Below are 16799 nucleotides of genomic sequence, written 5' to 3' on the forward strand. Positions count from 1 at the left end.
GTTAGGTAGAACACATTTGTCAAATTAAAAAAAAAATTAAGTTTACTTATTTTGAGAGAGACAGAGAGACAGTGCGATTGTGGGGCGGGAGGGGGCAGGTGGGGAGGGAGAATCCCAAGCAGCCTCCTCGCTCAGTGCACAGCCTGATGTGTGGCTTGAACCCATGACCGTGAGATCAAGACCTGAGCCAAAATCAAGAGTCCGACGCTTCACCCCCCGGAGCCACCCCAGGCCCCCACATTTGTCAAATCTTTAAACTGCGTGGGGCTAGAAGCCCAGTGGTTGCTCAGTCCCAGCCCCCAGAGGAAGCAGCCACCCCGTGGATGGAACCGAAAACACAAAATGTAGCACGCCCAAATTCTGGCGGGCGTCGGAGCGGAAGGGCTGTACGCACACGCCCCCCTCCCCCACCCGGAGGGCACGGGGCGCGAGAGGGCGCGGCAGGTGTGGGGTGGGGCTGGGAGGGGAAGGGAGGAGACCATGAGCCTGCTGCGTGCTCCGGCGGGAACCCTGTCCTGTGGGGGGCGGGGCGGGGGGGTGGCGCACGGTCACAGTCTTCTGGCCTCATGCAGCTTCCAGCAGTGTCCGCTGAGAATCATGCCCTCCCCTTGCCAACCTCCCGCAGGGCTGTCTCCGGCAGCTCCAAGGATGGAAGGGGGCATTTCTTGCCCCTGTGACTAGTGAAAACTCCCTTCTCACTTCTCTGCTCCCTTGGAATTCCGGTCCTGCCCACCCCCCTGTCTGGTTTATTCCCTCACTTCCTCCTCAGTCTTGGTTTCGCTCCCCTGTGTGTGGCTGTGCATGGGGGCCCTGGCCCCCCGGTCGGGGGGGGGGGGAGGGCAGGGTGCCCTGGGCCAACAGGGATGCATTCACCAACAGCGCCTCGTTTGCAGGTCGCCGGGGACCTGGTGAGGCGTTTACACCTGGAAGCCCACGTGGACAAGCTGGTGGCCACCTACAGTGGGGGGACCAAGCGGAAGCTGTCTACGGCCTTGGCTTTGCTGGGCAGACCCGACCTGCTTTTACTGGTGAGTAGGGGAGATCCCAGTGGTCTGCGGGGATCTTCAGATAAGATGCTTTTAACTTCTCAGAGCCCCTCTGGGAAAGAAATTCAAATCGGCAGTGTTGGTCGTCTGCACTAATATGCTCTTTTGCCCTAAGGCAACGTTTCCCAAACAGATTCTAAAAAAGCATTGGGATTTTACAGAAAAAAAAAATGTCTTTTGATAGAGTCCCTGTTACTGACCTAATTGAAGGTTCAATAAATATTTACCATTAAAAGCAGTATTTTATTAAAAAAAAATTTTTTTAACATTTATTTTTGAGAGAGACAGAGCGCGAGCAAGGGAGTGACAGAGAGGGAGACACAGAATTGGAATCAGCTCCAGGTTCCGAACTGTCAGCACAGACCCCGATGCGGGGCTCAAACCCACGAACTGTGAGATCATGGCCTGAGCCGAAGTCGGACGCTCAACCGACTGAGCCACCCAGGCGCCCCTAAAAGCAGTATTTTAGAATGGTATCAGGATTCACCTATAATCTGAAAACCAGTATATGTTTGCCATCTAGTGTGTTGTTTTTGAGTGTTTTTCTACCTGCAGATATGTGATTGTCCCAGCTGCAGTGACATGCATCCGTGGTGAATCTTGATGGCAGGCATCGGGGGCAGGATGGATGTGGCGGGGACAGCAGGTTGTTCAGCAAGACAGTGGAGCCTGTACGCAGTGGCTTTGAGACAAGGCTGTCTGTAATCTGGGAACTGGAGTTATTCCAACGTGGCTAGATGAAAGCATGAATTCGTGGTGGGGGGATCAAGGAATAAAGGGAATTGTCTTGCATTTCAAAGTTAGCTAGAAGTAATATCCTTCAAACAGGAAGTACATAAAAGCCACTGTTTGGGTGCCGTAGACAGGGTATGAATCACTGATGTGTATCTCATGGTTTCCCACTTGTACAGAGTCTGAGAGCCTTCAAACGTGTGGGTAACAAATTCTTTCCTTCTTTCTGTTCTTGTTCATTAAATGGAAATGGGATTCAAGAGGCCCGCATTGGAAAAGTGGCCCTCATTAGGTAATGAGGTGTCTTCTGGACTTTTGGAGGACTTTTCCTTTCTTTCTTTCTTTCTTTCTTTCTTTCCTTCTTTCTCTCTTTCTCTTTCTCCCTCCCTCTTTCTTTCTTTCTTTCTTTCTTTCTTTCTTTCTTTCTTTCTTTTTTTCTTTCTCTTTCTCTTCCTCCCTCCCTCCCTTTCTTTCTTTCTTTCTCCCTCCCACCCTCCCTCCTCTCTCTCTTTCTCTTTCTCTCTTTCTTTCTCTTTCTTTCTTTCTCCCTCCCTCCCCTCTTTCTTTCTTTCTTTCTTTCTTTCTTTCTTTCTTTCCTTCTCTTTCTTTCTTTCTTTCTTTCTCTCTTTCTTTCTTTCTCCCTCCCTCCCTCCCTTCCTCTCTCTCTCTCTCTTTCTTTCTCTCTCCCTCCCTCTTTTTCTTTCTTTCTTTCTCCCTCCCTCCCTCCCTTCCTCTCTCTCTCTCTCTTTCTTTCTCTCTCCCTCCCTCTTTCTTTCTTTCTTTCTTTCTTTCTTTCTTTCTTTCTCCCTTTTTCTCTTTCTTTCTTTCTTTCTTTCTTTCTTTCTTTCTTCCTTCTTTGCTCTAAGTTTGCTTCTTTGCAAGGTTCAAATCAAGGACTGTTGCAGAATGCCACATTCTAACACCCAGTAGTGAATACAAACCCTTGCCTGGGTCTGCGGGGTGTAAACTAGGTTTTCCATATAAGAAGCGTTTACAAGGCATGGTGTCTGTTACCTTCTGCAGAATGTCCCCATGCTCTGCCTTGCCAGGCATGTGTCCTCAGTTCGGATGGGGACTCCTGTCCCCGGCTCACCACAGCCCCCGCCTGCTTCTCATAGCCTTGCTCTCAGCTCCTTTGGTTGCCCTAGACTCTGGCCTAGGGGTCAAGCTGGGGACCGGAGTCAGCTGTGAGGGTCCAGAGTCTGCTTCTGCAACTCTCTACACGCACGCAGCCTGGCACATTGAGTGCATGCCTCCTCATCTGCACGTGGTCCTGACACGGTCCTGTTTATTGGACTCCGTGAAAGCCATCCATGAAGTTGTGCACATGACGTGCATGGCCACCGCACATGTGGTGACTGGGATGTCGGGGAGTACTCAGAGCATCTGGTTAAAGACACTCACTGACGGGCCTTCACACTCCCCCTCCCCCATCCCTCCACCCCCCGGGAGAGAAGACAAGTGTCCGGTACGGGGTCAGGAAGACGCCCAACTACACATCCTCTTTCTCACCGAGGGAGGCATGATCATAGCTTCTGTTTGCTTGAGTTTGTAACTACCCTCGTAGATCACCCGGGGTGCAGAAAACACAGGTGCTGTTTCCCTGTTCAGTGCCATGTTTTTGTCCGCTTCCCGTCCGTTTCTCTCTTTGGGGAAGTTGATGACCCTAAGCTCTTAAGAAAAATGTGTTCAGTACTCCCTGACCGCAACAAGCCCAGAAATGCATCACGCGGTCCACGGCCATCTCTCTCAAACGCGGTTGAGTAAGTGCTCCGGTGCTTATTGAAGGAGAAAGCCCCAGCTTCCAGGAACCCCGCTTTACCCGCTGGTGCAAAGTGAGTAAAGCTTGTCTCTGCTTTTGCGTGTCTTTCCGAGGTGGATGGCCGTGAAGCCCAGTGCAGGCGGACGATGCATCGAGGGGGGCCATCCTCACCGCCGGGCGGGGGTGGGGGGGCTCGACTGTGTCCAGATGCGCTGCGGCTGCCCTCCCAGTGGGGCCGGGCCTGTCCGTCCCGACGTGCATTCCCAGTGCCGTCACCCAGTGCTCTCTCCCTCAGGACGAGCCCAGCTCCGGGATGGATCCCTGCTCGAAGCGGTTCCTGTGGGATGCGATTAGGCAGGAGGTTCGCCAAGGCTGTGCGGTGGTGCTGACCTCACACAGGTGAGCCGTGGCCCTCGTGGCCAATCCAGGACCGAGGCTGGGGGGCCGGCAAGGGCGGCGGAGCAGCGGGGGCCAGGCCCGTGCTGTCCACCCGACCCTGCCTCTGGACAGCCCCGCGGCGATGGGGATGGAGTCGTGAGCCCCACGTGTAGGCTGGGACTCTGAAACGGAGACGGATCCGGTAACATAACCAAGGCCGACAGCTGGCAGGTGGCGTGGCCGGACCGCGAGCCCGGCGGTCTGTCGCAGGCACACTCTTGCCCTGGTCCTCCGGAGGCCAGGATTCGGTGCCTGCCCGCCCAAGACCTTTAACCCCAGCAGCAGACTCGGCTGAAACGAAAGCGTCACAAATTTCTGAATTTGGCCCCCTGTTTTCTTCCTCACAGAATTGATATTCTGATTAGATTGGCCTATGTTTTTACTTTATGCCACACCGTGCTAGGCCACACAACACCTCGAGTCTCAGGTTATATCAAACCCGTTTGTGGACAGCACAGTGTGATTTATCTGAGGTGTAATGGGGATCAGGCTTTACGGCTTCGACTGTGCGGGAGTAACACACGCCCTGAGTTCGACGTCAGGAGCTGAGAAGGAGCCAAGATTCTGGCTTACTCACAAGCTAACAAAGTTGGCAGGCCAAGTTCCTGGATGTTTCCAGAGGACACGAGCCCCCTGGGTCAGAGGTGAAAATTTGTATTACTCACCGTCAGCAAGGTCCTCCCGCTAGTTCTGGCGCCCCTGATACCCAGATGATGCCTGCACACAAAGGATTGGGTGGGGGACGCCACCTGCATGGTGACCCTCCTCTTGAGGGCAGCTGATGAACAAGCCAGCTCTGGGTTTGGGGGAGATGATACCTTGTCCTTCAAGGCTGCTCAGTGAAAACACAACTTTGAGAAGTGGCCCATGTAAAGGGCAGCCAGGGCCTTGCAGTCTGGGAATTCCTAGCCAGACAGGTGAATCATGGGGACCCCGGGCTCTGGCGGGGGTGCCCCCCACCAAGTCTGTGCCGCAGCAGGCCATCCACCCCTTGTTGCCAGGGGTGAGATGTGAAGCCAAGGCAGTGTGAGATCTGTGCGGAGGCTCAGGAGACTTTGCTGAAGGCCCTGGCATCATCGGTTTATGTGAAAATCCTCTTGCGAGCTGTACGTCCACATGCACGATCCCGCCACACGTCCATCTCAGACCCTGTTCCTGTAATAGGTGCCAGTGGCGACCGTGAGGGTCCGAGCAAAGTCAACCCGTGTTTCCATACAGGATGACGCCGTTCACACATGTCGCTTCATGTGAGAGCAGTTGCTTCCTCACCTTCTTTGCACTTTTTTTTTTTTTTTTTTAAATCTCTTATTCCCTGAGGGTTTGTCTATTGTCCATCGTCCCTGAATTTTCACTGCTGGACTAAATGCTGCCAGTTTTTTTTGGGGGGGGATCGGAGAGAGAGAGAGCATGCACAAGTTGAGATGGGGCAGAGAGAGGGGGACAGAGGGTCCGAGGCAGGCTCTGCACTGACAGCAGGGAGCCCAAAGCGGGGCTCGAACTCATGAACCATGGGATCATGACCTGAGCTGAAGTCAGCTGTTCAACTGAATGGGCCACCCAGGGGCCCTGAAACACTGCCAGTTCTTAAAATAGGTTTTTTTTTTTTCTGAGATGTAATTTACAAACCCTATAATTTACCCACTTTAAGTGTACCATTCAATGATTTTTTTTTTTGTTTTTTGGGGGGGTTTTATTTAGGAAAATGAGAGTTCTGTGCACCTGTCACTGTAATCCAGTTTAGGGCATTTCCAACGTGTTCTCAACGTTTGTTTTCAGATCATCCCCGTGCAAAGTCCCAGACTCTTTAGCTCAAATGTGTCTTCTGGATATTTCATGCCAACGAGATCATAAAAAGTGTAGTCTGTTGTATCTGGCTTCTTTTGCTTGCTGTGTGGCCAGACCTCATTTGTCTGGTCTTCCCCTGTCAATAGTCCCTTGGATTGTTTCCAGTATAAGGTGCTGTGAGCAGTCTTATAAATGTCTTTGTACGGACATATGCTTTCATCTGTCTTGAACAGTGTCTTAGGGGTCAGATGGTTGGGTCGTGTGGTAAGTTTGTGATTAACACTTTAAGAAATCGCAGAACACCGTTGTGTTTCAATGTGGCTTCATCGTCTTATATTCCCAGGAACAATGATGAAGCTCCTGGTTTGTGCAGATTCTTGTCAACACTCTTTTTGATTGTAGCCACCCTAGTGAAGTGTGATTTTCGTTCACATTGTCCAGATGATCGTGTCACCTCTGTCTTCTCACCTACGTTGTCTCTTAGAAGAAGCTGGTCAACATCCCTTCTGATGCTTCCTGGTACATCCTGGGTTGTTCCTGGGTTGTGCCTCTCAGGACTTTTCTCTCCGACTCTCACGGTTAAACCCCAGTTTGTCCAGATGTACATCCCTCCGGGTATCCTTCCTTAGGTTCATGACGCTTCTTGGATGTGTAGGTTAATGCATTTCACCTACTGTGTTGATATTTTGGTAGTTGTTTATTCAAATATTTTTTTCTGGCTCTTTCTATCTTTCCTTTCCTTTTCCACACACTGGTACTTTATGTGCACGTACAATGGTGTCCTGCAGATCTGTGTTTCTGTCCCATTTCTTTTAAATATTTTTTTCCCTCGGGCGCCTGGGTGGCGCAGTCGGTTAAGCGTCCGACTTCAGCCAGGTCACAATCTCGCGGTCCGTGAGTTCGAGCCCCGCATCAGGCTCTGGGCTGATGGCTCAGAGCCTGGAGCCTGTTTCCGATTCTGTGTCTCCCTCTCTCTCTGCCCCTCCCCCGTTCATGCTCTGTCTCTCTCTGTCCCAAAAAAATAAATAAACGTTGAAAAAAATATTTTTTTTTTAAATATTTTTTTCCCTCTTTTCAGATTCGATAATCTTCAAGTTCATTGATGCTTTCTTCTGCTACCCAGATTTGCCCAGGCCCCATAGTGAAATTTTCCTTTCATTTATACTCTTCAACAACAAAAAAATTCATTTGGTATTTTTTTTTTCGATTCAATCTACTTCAGAAACTCTATTGTCGTCTAAAAAAACATTCTTTAAACATTGTTTCCTTCAGTGCTTTGAACACACATAGAGTTGCTTCACTGAAGATTTTTTTCTGCTAAATCTAGCATTTAGGGGCACCTAGGAATACTTTCTGCTGCCTGCTTTTCTCCCTGAGTATGGATAACAAGTTCTTGTTAATTTTACAGGTTATAGTTTTTTGTTGTTGTTGTTGTTGAAAACTGGGTATTTCGCAATATTTAATAAATCGTAGCCTCTCTGGTTTCTGATTCTTCTCCTTCCCTAAAAGTTGTCGTTATTGCCATGTTATTTATTTATTTATTTATTTTATTTTTTTTTTTCTTGGCTTTCTTCTTCTTGGTTTGTCTGTCCCTTTCATGTGTCTGTCTGTCTGCGTGTCTCTGCCTGGGATGAATCTGCGGAATCTCTTTCCCCTGCAGTGAGTAGCTCCCAGTGACGCTCTTCAGTTTGTGCGTTAAATTCTGTGCTCATTTTGTGAAGCCCGGATTCCTCGAAGCCACCTGCTTTTATTACATAGACAGAGGCGGCCCTCAGCCACCTGACGCCAGCCCCAATCTGTCCTCTGCCGGCGGGTCCGTGTGTGCCCAGGGGAGAATGTTCCCCTTTCAGACCTCCCCACATGGCCCAGTCTTGCCTTCTCCAGGGTGCCACTGGGCTCTGGATGTGCGTGTGGCTAGCCTCTGGGTTCAAGTGGGGCATGTGGCTGGCGTGGCCCCTCTGTGGCCTCTACTGCGTGGACGTGCAGCCTCAGTAGGCTAGGCGCGTGCCCCAGTGACACATGAGCTAATGCAGGCACTGTCAGGCCAGATACTGGAGCTCTTGGCCCTTCTTGTCTGCTGGGCTCTACACAAGTCACTGATGTTAACGGCGTCGCCGGGTATGGGTCCCAGTTGAGTGCAGAGAAGCTCCCGGTCCTCGTGGGCTGCCTTGTTCTGCCAGTAGCCGCACGTGTGTAAAGCTGGCCGTACAGCTGTTCGTCAGTGGTAAGCGTTTCTCAAGACCGTTGCATCCTTCTAGACAGTTTCCAACATTCCGAAATGGTTGTCTTTGTCCATTGTGTCCAGCTTTCGAGTTGATTTGGGGGGGAAAGATGTGCTAGGTTTTTCACTTGGCCGTAGCCGAAGTCCTGCCCTTGACTTTTGTCTTGGTTCTGTTTCTTTTCAGAAAATAAAATGTCACACTGAAATGAAACAAATGTGGCAAACTCTCTACCTTATAATATACATACGTTTTTGCTTAAAACGATCCTCTGGCCGTGCCAATTCTGGAAACTGTCTGCATTCCTGCATTTATCAGGCCGGTATTTGTTAGGGCCTCATTTTCATATGTGGGTTCTAAGAGTGGATAAAGTGGGGGTCACGTTAAAAATCCCTTTTGATTTCCACATAGCGTATGATTATTACGGACAGTTCTCAGGAAGACCGTACATCACTGTAATTTTTGTCCTACGTCCTCCCATTAATGCAGTTTCACATTAACGATGTGTCTTCATTTCTATAAATCTGCCCACATTCATGCAATACAAAGATCTAAATGACTCACGATTAATGGAGAGCGCAGCAGCCAGTGACTGATTCTGTGCTTCTGAGACAGCTGCCTGCAGCTGAAAAGTCTCCAAATTGCACAGTTTCCCCTTAATTTTGAGGTCCTGTCTCTGTTCCTCTTCTCACTCCTTACCTAGAGGACCGTGGGCTTGTACCGTATGCTCCATGCTAAGCCCTTGACTCCTCGCGCCCCTGACCAGAGAGAGCTCTGTTCCAGCCAGCCTGACCACCCGAAGGAAGCACGGTGTTCATTCTCAGAGTAAATAGTCACAGATTATTTCACTGCTGTAGAGCACCTGGCATTGGATGTTCTTCCTGCTGCTGAAAGTCCTCAAAATCTCTCAGTCTCTGCCCTCTGGGCAGAGATGTCATGGCAACCCACCTGCTGTTTAGACCTTATTTGTTTGACAGCTAATAACAACTCAGTTGAAATTACCACGTCGTTACTCCAAGGTCGTAATTAAGATCGGTTGTTATTTGGATCTCTGTTCATCTGAGATGCACAAGGATGCGATAGAGAAAACTTCACGTTCTCCCACTTTAATTAGAACACCTACGATGCACTCATGAAAATTTTAAATTGGAACTTATTAAAGAAACACAGAAAGATATGTTTGCACAAAAAGATTTATAAAGCCTATTTTGGGGCGCCTGGGCGGCTCAGTCACTTAAGCATCCAACTTGGGCTCAGGTCATGATCTCACGGTTCGTGAGTTCAAACCCCGCGTCAGGCTCTGTGCTGACAGCTCGGAGCCTGGAGCCCGCTTCGGATTCTGTGTCTCCCTCTCTCTGCCCCTCTCCTGATCACACTCTGTCTCTCTATCTCTCTCAAAAATAAATAAACATTAAAAAAAGATTTATAAAGCGTGTTTGGAATATGAATAGCACGTATTCCTTAGACCCCATGTTAAACTACTGTAACTCAGACCCCAAATTACAGTGGCTCAGACCAGACGTGTTTTTCTCTCCTCCACTAACAATTCATGATGGTGGGCTATGATGGAGCCCAAGGTCATCCAAGGATTCCGAGTCTTTCCAGCATTTCACTTACTCACTTGTGAGTTTGCCTCATCTGGATGGTTGAAATTGACGTTCTAGTCCAGCTCATGGAAAGTAGAAAGAACCCAAACCCAGGGCGAGCGGCTTGCCTTATTTTGACGTGACCCAGAAATTGTACTCCCCATTGACCCGAGTTGTCACACGTCTGCCTCTAGCTGCATGGGAGGCTGACCAATATAACCTTGATCTGAATGTCCCGTGACCTAATGAGCAGACGGGCTTTAAGCCCATTCCCGAACAGTGAACATAATACCTGATTCCTGTAGGGGATTTGGATGGCACATAGTGGCAGAAGCAAAGGAATTGCACCATGAATTTAACTTTTCAAGTATCGTCAATGTCAACCTTTTCGTGTGTTTTGCCTTCCCTTCCCCCCTCCCCCACATTCGTGTGCAAGTTTCCTAACACGTGCTACCATGCTGTATCATTGCTTTTTTTCTGTGCAACTAATGGAGTTTAGAAAACCTCATTTGAATGGCTGTTCAACACATGGACGCACCCCCATTTTTCTGAGTGTCATATTATCCTATTACAGAAGCGGTTTCTGAATTTTTACTCTTATAAATAACTTGTTATATGCATTCCTATTTTCTGTGTTTCCTAACGTAAGTTCCTAGAAGAGATTAGTGCCAAATTGAGTTTTCAGAAAATCATGCCAATTTTTCACTCCCACCAGCAGTATATGAGGTTGGGATTGTTGAAACGATGTTTTTAACTTTGCAGGTATTTTTTTGATCTGAGAATTCATTGTTTGTATTTGCACCGCAGTTAGGGGAAACAGTGTTTCCCTGTGCAACAAACAAAGGGCACATTTGGCAAATGGCTTTCTGGCTGGAAGAGAATTTTAAGCTCACTTATTTGATGGTTAAGTTTCTAATTTGTCAGGATGTGTATTACCTGTGGACAGTTCTTTGAATAGTCACTATATTTGACCTTCCTCCAGGATTGCATTTTTTATAGTTTCATTTTTACGCTAACAAAAACAGTTCTGTATACCGAATGTATTGGGGCGCCTGGGTTGCTCAGTGGGTTAAATGGCCGACTTCGTCTCAGGTCATGATCTCATGGTTCGTGGGTTCGAGCCTCACGTCAGGCTCTTGACAGCTCAGAGACTTCAGATTCTGTGTCTCTCTCTGTCCCTCCCCCGCATGTGCGTGTCCTCTCTTTTTCTCTCTCTCTGTCTCTCTCTCTCTCTCAAAAATAAATAAATGAGGGGCGCCTGGGTGGCTCAGTCGGTTGAGCGTCCGACTTCGGCTCAGGTCATGATCTCACTGTCTGTGAGTTCAAGCCCCGCGTCGGGCTCTGTGTTGACAGCTCAGAGCCTGGAGCCTGTTTCAGATTCTGTGTCTCCCTCTCTCTCTCTGACCCTCCCCCATTCATGCGCTGTCTCTCTCTGTCTCAAAAGTAAATAAACGTTAAAAAAATAAAAAAATAAAAAAATAAAAAAATAAATAAATGAACTTTAATATATACTGAATGTATCCGCCCTCACGCATTGCGTTTGTTGTAGTTGTGTTTTTACTTCTTTTTGAGTTTATTTTGAGAGAGAGAGACTGCAATCAGGGAAAGACAGAGAGAGGGAGAATCCCAAGCAGGCTTAGATCATGACCTGAGCCGAAACCAAGAGTTGGATGCTTAACCCACTGAGCCACCCAGTTTCCCCTTAAAAATTTTTTTTAAGTTTATTTTGTTGTAGTTTTTTTTTTTTTTAACGTTCGTTGGCTGTGTTTTGACAGACTTATTAGAAGTTTGCACTTCTGCATTGTCAACTACCAAGCACTTTCTTTCATAGTCTCTTCCGTCGCTGATGCTTAGAAGGAATGTTCCCATCCACTTATGTGTTTAAGATGTGACTGTTTAGTTCTGCACAGCCTTTCTTCTTCTTTTTTTTTTTTATTTTTTTTTATTTTTTTTTTCAACGTTTATTTATTTTTTTTTGGGACAGAGCGAGACAGAGCATGAACGGGGGAGGGGCAGAGAGAGAGGGAGACACAGAATCGGAAACAGGCTCCAGGCTCTGAGCCATCAGCCCAGAGCCTGACGCGGGGCTCGAACTCCCGGACCGCGAGATCGTGACCTGGCTGAAGTCGGACGCTTAACCGACTGCGCCACCCAGGCGCCCCCAGCCTTTCTTCTTCTAATGATCTGCCTTGTAACTCCTAAGCCTGTGGCCTTCCTTGAATTATCTGAGCCTTAGAACAAATGTTAAATATCTTTTGGAGCAACTCTTATCATTCTTCTTGTTCACAGTTTTTCTGCCTCTCACTAAATAATTTTGAGGGTATGCTTTATAATTTTGATTGGCATTATACTATAACCTTATTATAATTTATTTTATTTTCTATATAATTATAATAACCCTATTACAAGTTACAAATCTTTATTACATATTTTATACCAAGATAATGTTATATAATATCACAAACCAAATTATAGCTGCAAATTACAATGTAATTTGTTATATTTTATTTTATATATTATAGTAAAATAGAATTCACATATATATTTTATATAAAATTCATTTATTACATTTATATTCATGTACCTATCATGTTTTATATTTATACCGACATATACTAATACTATTTTATGTTGCAATAATTTTTATACCACAGTAATATTCATTTATAATAATTTCCTTTATCTAAAATATATTCATTTTTTTCTTTTTCTTGACACATCCTTTTATTGATTCAAGATTTCATTTAGGTTCATTAGTAGATCTTATTGCTTTTTTTTTTTTTCATAAAACTTGCACATTTTCTGTGAAGGTCACTTGGATTTAGTTTATATTTTCGTACTATTGCAACAGTTTCTCTCCTAATAACCATTGTTCCTGGGATTTTGAAATACTGCTAAGTTTTGGTTAATTCTGTCATTGGTTATCTAAATAAAACATCTATTTTATTTTATTTTATTTTATTTTATTTTATTTATTTAATTTCTTTTCTTTTCTTTTCTTTTCTTTTCTTTTCTTTTCTTTTCTTCTCTGAATGTTTATTTATTTTTGAGAGGGGAGGAGCAGAGAAAGGGAGACAAAGAATCCGAAGCAGGCTCCAAGCTCGAGCTGCCAGCACAGAGCCCGACACGGGGCTCGAACTCACAAACCGTGAGATCATGACCTGAGCCGAAGTCGGGCCCTCAACCGACTGAGTCACGCTGGCGCCCCAAAACACGCATTTTAAAAGTGCTCACTGAGGGTTTCTTGAGGTGGTATGTAGAAAATTCACCAACAGCAGCAGTGTTTTTGTCTGCGTGTTGCTTGGACGGTTTGCTGCCTGGAGGACACACTTGCTCATGCCCTTCTCGTCCTGTCCCCCCCAGCATGGAGGAATGCCAGGCCCTGTGCACGAGACTGGCCATAATGGTCAACGGCAGCTTCCGGTGCCTTGGCTCCCCTCAGCACCTTAAAAGCAGGTATGTTGTACGTGTGTGTGTACGTGTATGTCCTCGTCCGTTCACTGCGTGAGGTGGTCACAACCGGTGATGCTTTCGAGCCAGAGTGGCCCGGCCCCTCCCGAGGAGGAAGGAGACGGGGGCCTGGGGAGATGAGGGGCCTTCGGGCCACCGACCGCGGCTACAGCTCCCACGTGGAGCCCAGCCATCCTCCCACCGCGTTCACGGGCTTCTTCCGGGAGGACAGGCACTCTCAAAGTGACCGTCAGGATGAAAAGAGGAGAAAGTGTGTCCTCGCCAGTGCAGAATACTTCATACAGAGGTTGTCCACCCCCGTAGCCCCCGTCCGGGGCGGGTGGGGGGCCTGTGTTACCTGCCAGCCGCTGTGCTGTTGGAAAGGTCTCTGTGGATTCAGGACGGGAGACCAGAGTTGTTTGGTCGATTTTCGTCCTCTCCGTGGACTTTGCAGAATCTTCATGATGTTGCTGACAGTTCCTACAAGCAGTTTTGCATCCTAGTCCCCTGGTTTTTGCATTCAGTGTCCCCCAAGCTGTTTCCACAGTTTCAAATTTCCTCTTAACTCGCCGTCTAATCTGGTGTATCTGATCCAGAATAATTTTTTAATATGTTGATAAACCTCTTTCCGCTTTCATTTTATTCATTTTTTTTTTGAAGCTGGAATTTGCAAGCCGAGATTTGCTAAGTAAACAGTCGTATATATTAAGGTGAAGTGTTTTTATTTCGTGGAGAAAATATCAGCGAATGCTTGGTTCTCCGGCCTGGAGAGCGAACATGCCTTTTCTGGTGGCTCAGAGTCGGGCACCGCGGGGACAGCCAGCCTCGCTGCCGCGTGAGGCTCAGGGTCAGTCGCTGGTCAGACCGAGCCTGCTGGATGGAAACTGTTCTCAATATGCAGTCTGCTCATTTTTAATAAGTGTCATCAAAAGAAAAATAATCTTTCACACTCCCTCACCTTTATGAATGCTTACATAAAGTTTTATAGCCCGTGCCTGATTGCCGGGTGATTTATGTCTGAGCTTCGCGACCTGCCTCTCTTAAGGTGGCTGCCGGAGCCCGGCCCCGGGACGCGCCAAGGCAGAATTAGCCTCTGTGCTGCACAGGCTCCCTCTCTTCTGGTTCCCGTTCCGATGACATGGCAGGTGGTTGAGGGCGGATTGTTAGCAATGTGGACTGTAGAATGACACACAGCAAGAAGCGGCTCGTGGGCGATTCATCAAAACACCGAACTTTGATACGTTGCAAAGCATAATTTGTCACGTTGGTATTTTCTTGCAGCCCATAAACTGATTACCTGTGTTTCCGTAATATGAGATAAAAAGTAAAGGGTTAATCGCGCCATGGACCCAGGACTCCCAGCCTGTGTGCCAGCTGCAGGCCCTGTGGCCAGGAAAGCTGCCTCGAGGGTGTCTGTGGACTGTGTCCACTCTGTGCACAGCCCACGGGCACGCTGATCCTGGTGCGTGAGGCAGATATGACACCAGTCCTCGGCTTGCTGCCCTGTTGTCCCCGACTCAGCGTGTGATTTCGCCCCCGGGGTCTGAGATCTCCGCCCTGTGATTAGAGATTCAGGTTGTGCCCAGTTACCGCAGAGCCCAGCGCAGTGTGCGAGATGCCGCTGGGCGCCTGCAGCCTCAGGCGTCTGTCCGAGTGTCCCCGGCTGGGGACGGGTCGCTGCGAGGCTAGGCGAGCATGCAGCACATGGAGGGAAGCCTGGCTCAGGCCACGTGCGTTCTGCGGAGAAGCTGATACTTTGGAGCTGCAGGGGGAGCGGGAGGAGGGCGGGGAGCGGGAGGAGACGGGGTTCGGGGAGGCCCTTCTGCGGTGGTTGTCATGAGGGATCATCTGGAAACCCAGAACACGCCCACGGAGGTGCGTGTTACCCTCAGTGAGTGTGAGAGTCGCCGCAGAGGTGCCCCCCTCCCCCCAGCAGGTGCTTGGGGACCCAAGGGGAGGAGTCTGGGCCTACCTGTGATTTGGGCCTGAGGACATTTGAAAAGAGTGAGGAGAGAATGAGGGCAGGGCAGAGGTGAGGGAGGCCCTGGGGAGAGGGGTGAGGAGGTAACTTGGGATAAGCTGGGTTTGGGATTGGGGCGGGGGTGGGGGGGACCAGCGGAGTGGGGGTTAGGACCGGGTGCGTAGGGATTTCCCGGTGGGGATGCAGGGGTGGGTGCGCCAGGTCGGCTTGGGCTGGGAGGTGTCCACCCGATGGGGTACCTGAGGCCAGGAGCTGAGGAGCCGAAGGGAGGCCGGGGCCTCGGGAACTCGCCCTGCACCCCAAGGGCAGGGGAGACAACTGCCCCCGCCTCCCACGTGCACTGGCTCCTGGAGCGGCCCTGCCCTGGATGCCGTCTTTGGCGCCCAGCACTCCCCTCTCTGTGCCGCACCGAGGTCTCTCTTCTTTGGCTGTTCTCCCCCGCAGGGGACTAAGCCCTGGTCTAGATCATGCCGCGCGCTGGGTCACGTGGTGGGTCACGGTGTCAGGAGAGATCGAGGCTGTAGAGCGTGCTAGGCGCCAGTTCGAAGTGCATTGAGCACGTTAAGTAGTTAGCTCCTCATGACAGTGCCCTGGGGTGGCTAGTTATCACCCCCTTTTGCAGCTATAGAAAACGTACTCAGAGAAAGATTGAGGGTGTTCCCGGCTGGTGAGCGGAGGAGCTGGGATTTGAACTGGGGCGTTCTGGTTTCCTTTGTTCTGTGGTGTGTGTGTGTTCTCACGACACCCCCATTCAGTACCCGGAGCTGGGGTCCCAGTGCGGCCGGTGAGACTCCTGAGCCACAGGCTCCAAGGGCAAGCGTCCCGCCTCCCCACCCCTCAGGTGCACGTCCCCGGGGCCACACGGGCGTGTGCCGTGTGCCTGTGTCTACACCGCCAACACTCTCCTGTTGACCTTTCCCTGGTCACTCTTCACCTCCTCCGTTCTCAGCGCGGCCCTGACACCCCACTCGTAAAGTGCGAGGTCTCTGAGATGAGAGAAGCCGCCTGTCTGTCAGCCCCTTGGCCAGCCCCTCAGCGTGGCCTCACAAACTACTATTTGTTCATCATCTTTCTCTTCCTGTGTTTCTGGTTCTGGGAAGGAAATTTGCCTATCAATGTCTTCTGTTTGGCAATCATATGATGTCTTTTCCTTCGGAGACCTTCCTCCAGGGATTTTTTTTTTCTTCTCGGATCTCTTTGATCTTCTGTACCAGTTATGAGCTCTTTCAGTTAGGAACAGAACATCAGACACACTGATGTAAGCATATCCACTGACTTAAGCGTATTCATTTTTTATATGTAGTAAAAGTCCGGAAGTACCTGGTATTGGCACTGGTTCAGTGGCTTACATCTTTACGGTTTTCTTGGTCCCAGAATGGCTGCTGCAGCTCCATCCATCACACCCTTGTTCTAGGCAACAAGAGGAAGCAGGGAAAGGTGAGAGGGGACACCTGCTCTTATGTTTTGTCAGTCGCCCTGGTTACTGGGAAGCCTGAGAAGTGTAGAATTTAGCTGGGCATTTTGCCACTTAAATCAACTTAGATTTCTGTTAAGGAAGAACGCAAGGAAGTGGATGTCGGGTGGCTGTCTACAGTCTCTCGTGCTGCTGACTGGATTCTTTCCTCAGTTGACGGTAGGTCATTAGGTCGGACAGTCTGTGTTCTGGGGCTCCCTTTGCGGGAGGGACCGTCCTATGATAAGGAGTAGATAAATTTATAAGTTTACGTGTGAGCCATAATCGTGTGTGCACACGCATGGATGAATGTGTGCATGTGCGCATACCAAGGAGAGCAGAAGCAG

General features: G+C 49.0%; 1 protein-coding gene across 1 annotated transcript in view; it reads left to right on the forward strand.

The window, feature by feature from the left end:
* The window catches only part of ABCA13 (ATP binding cassette subfamily A member 13), a 402236-nt gene that overhangs the window by 360627 nt on the left and 24810 nt on the right, over positions 1–16799 (forward strand). The window contains exons 57-59 of the mRNA XM_045494253.1: positions 894–1028; positions 3836–3939; positions 12932–13024. Coding sequence (XP_045350209.1) covers positions 894–1028; positions 3836–3939; positions 12932–13024 — 332 coding nt within the window. The remainder of the gene's footprint in view (positions 1–893; positions 1029–3835; positions 3940–12931; positions 13025–16799) is intronic.

The sequence above is a fragment of the Leopardus geoffroyi genome, chromosome A2, assembly GCF_018350155.1.
Source record: "Leopardus geoffroyi isolate Oge1 chromosome A2, O.geoffroyi_Oge1_pat1.0, whole genome shotgun sequence".
NCBI lineage: Eukaryota > Metazoa > Chordata > Mammalia > Carnivora > Felidae > Leopardus > Leopardus geoffroyi.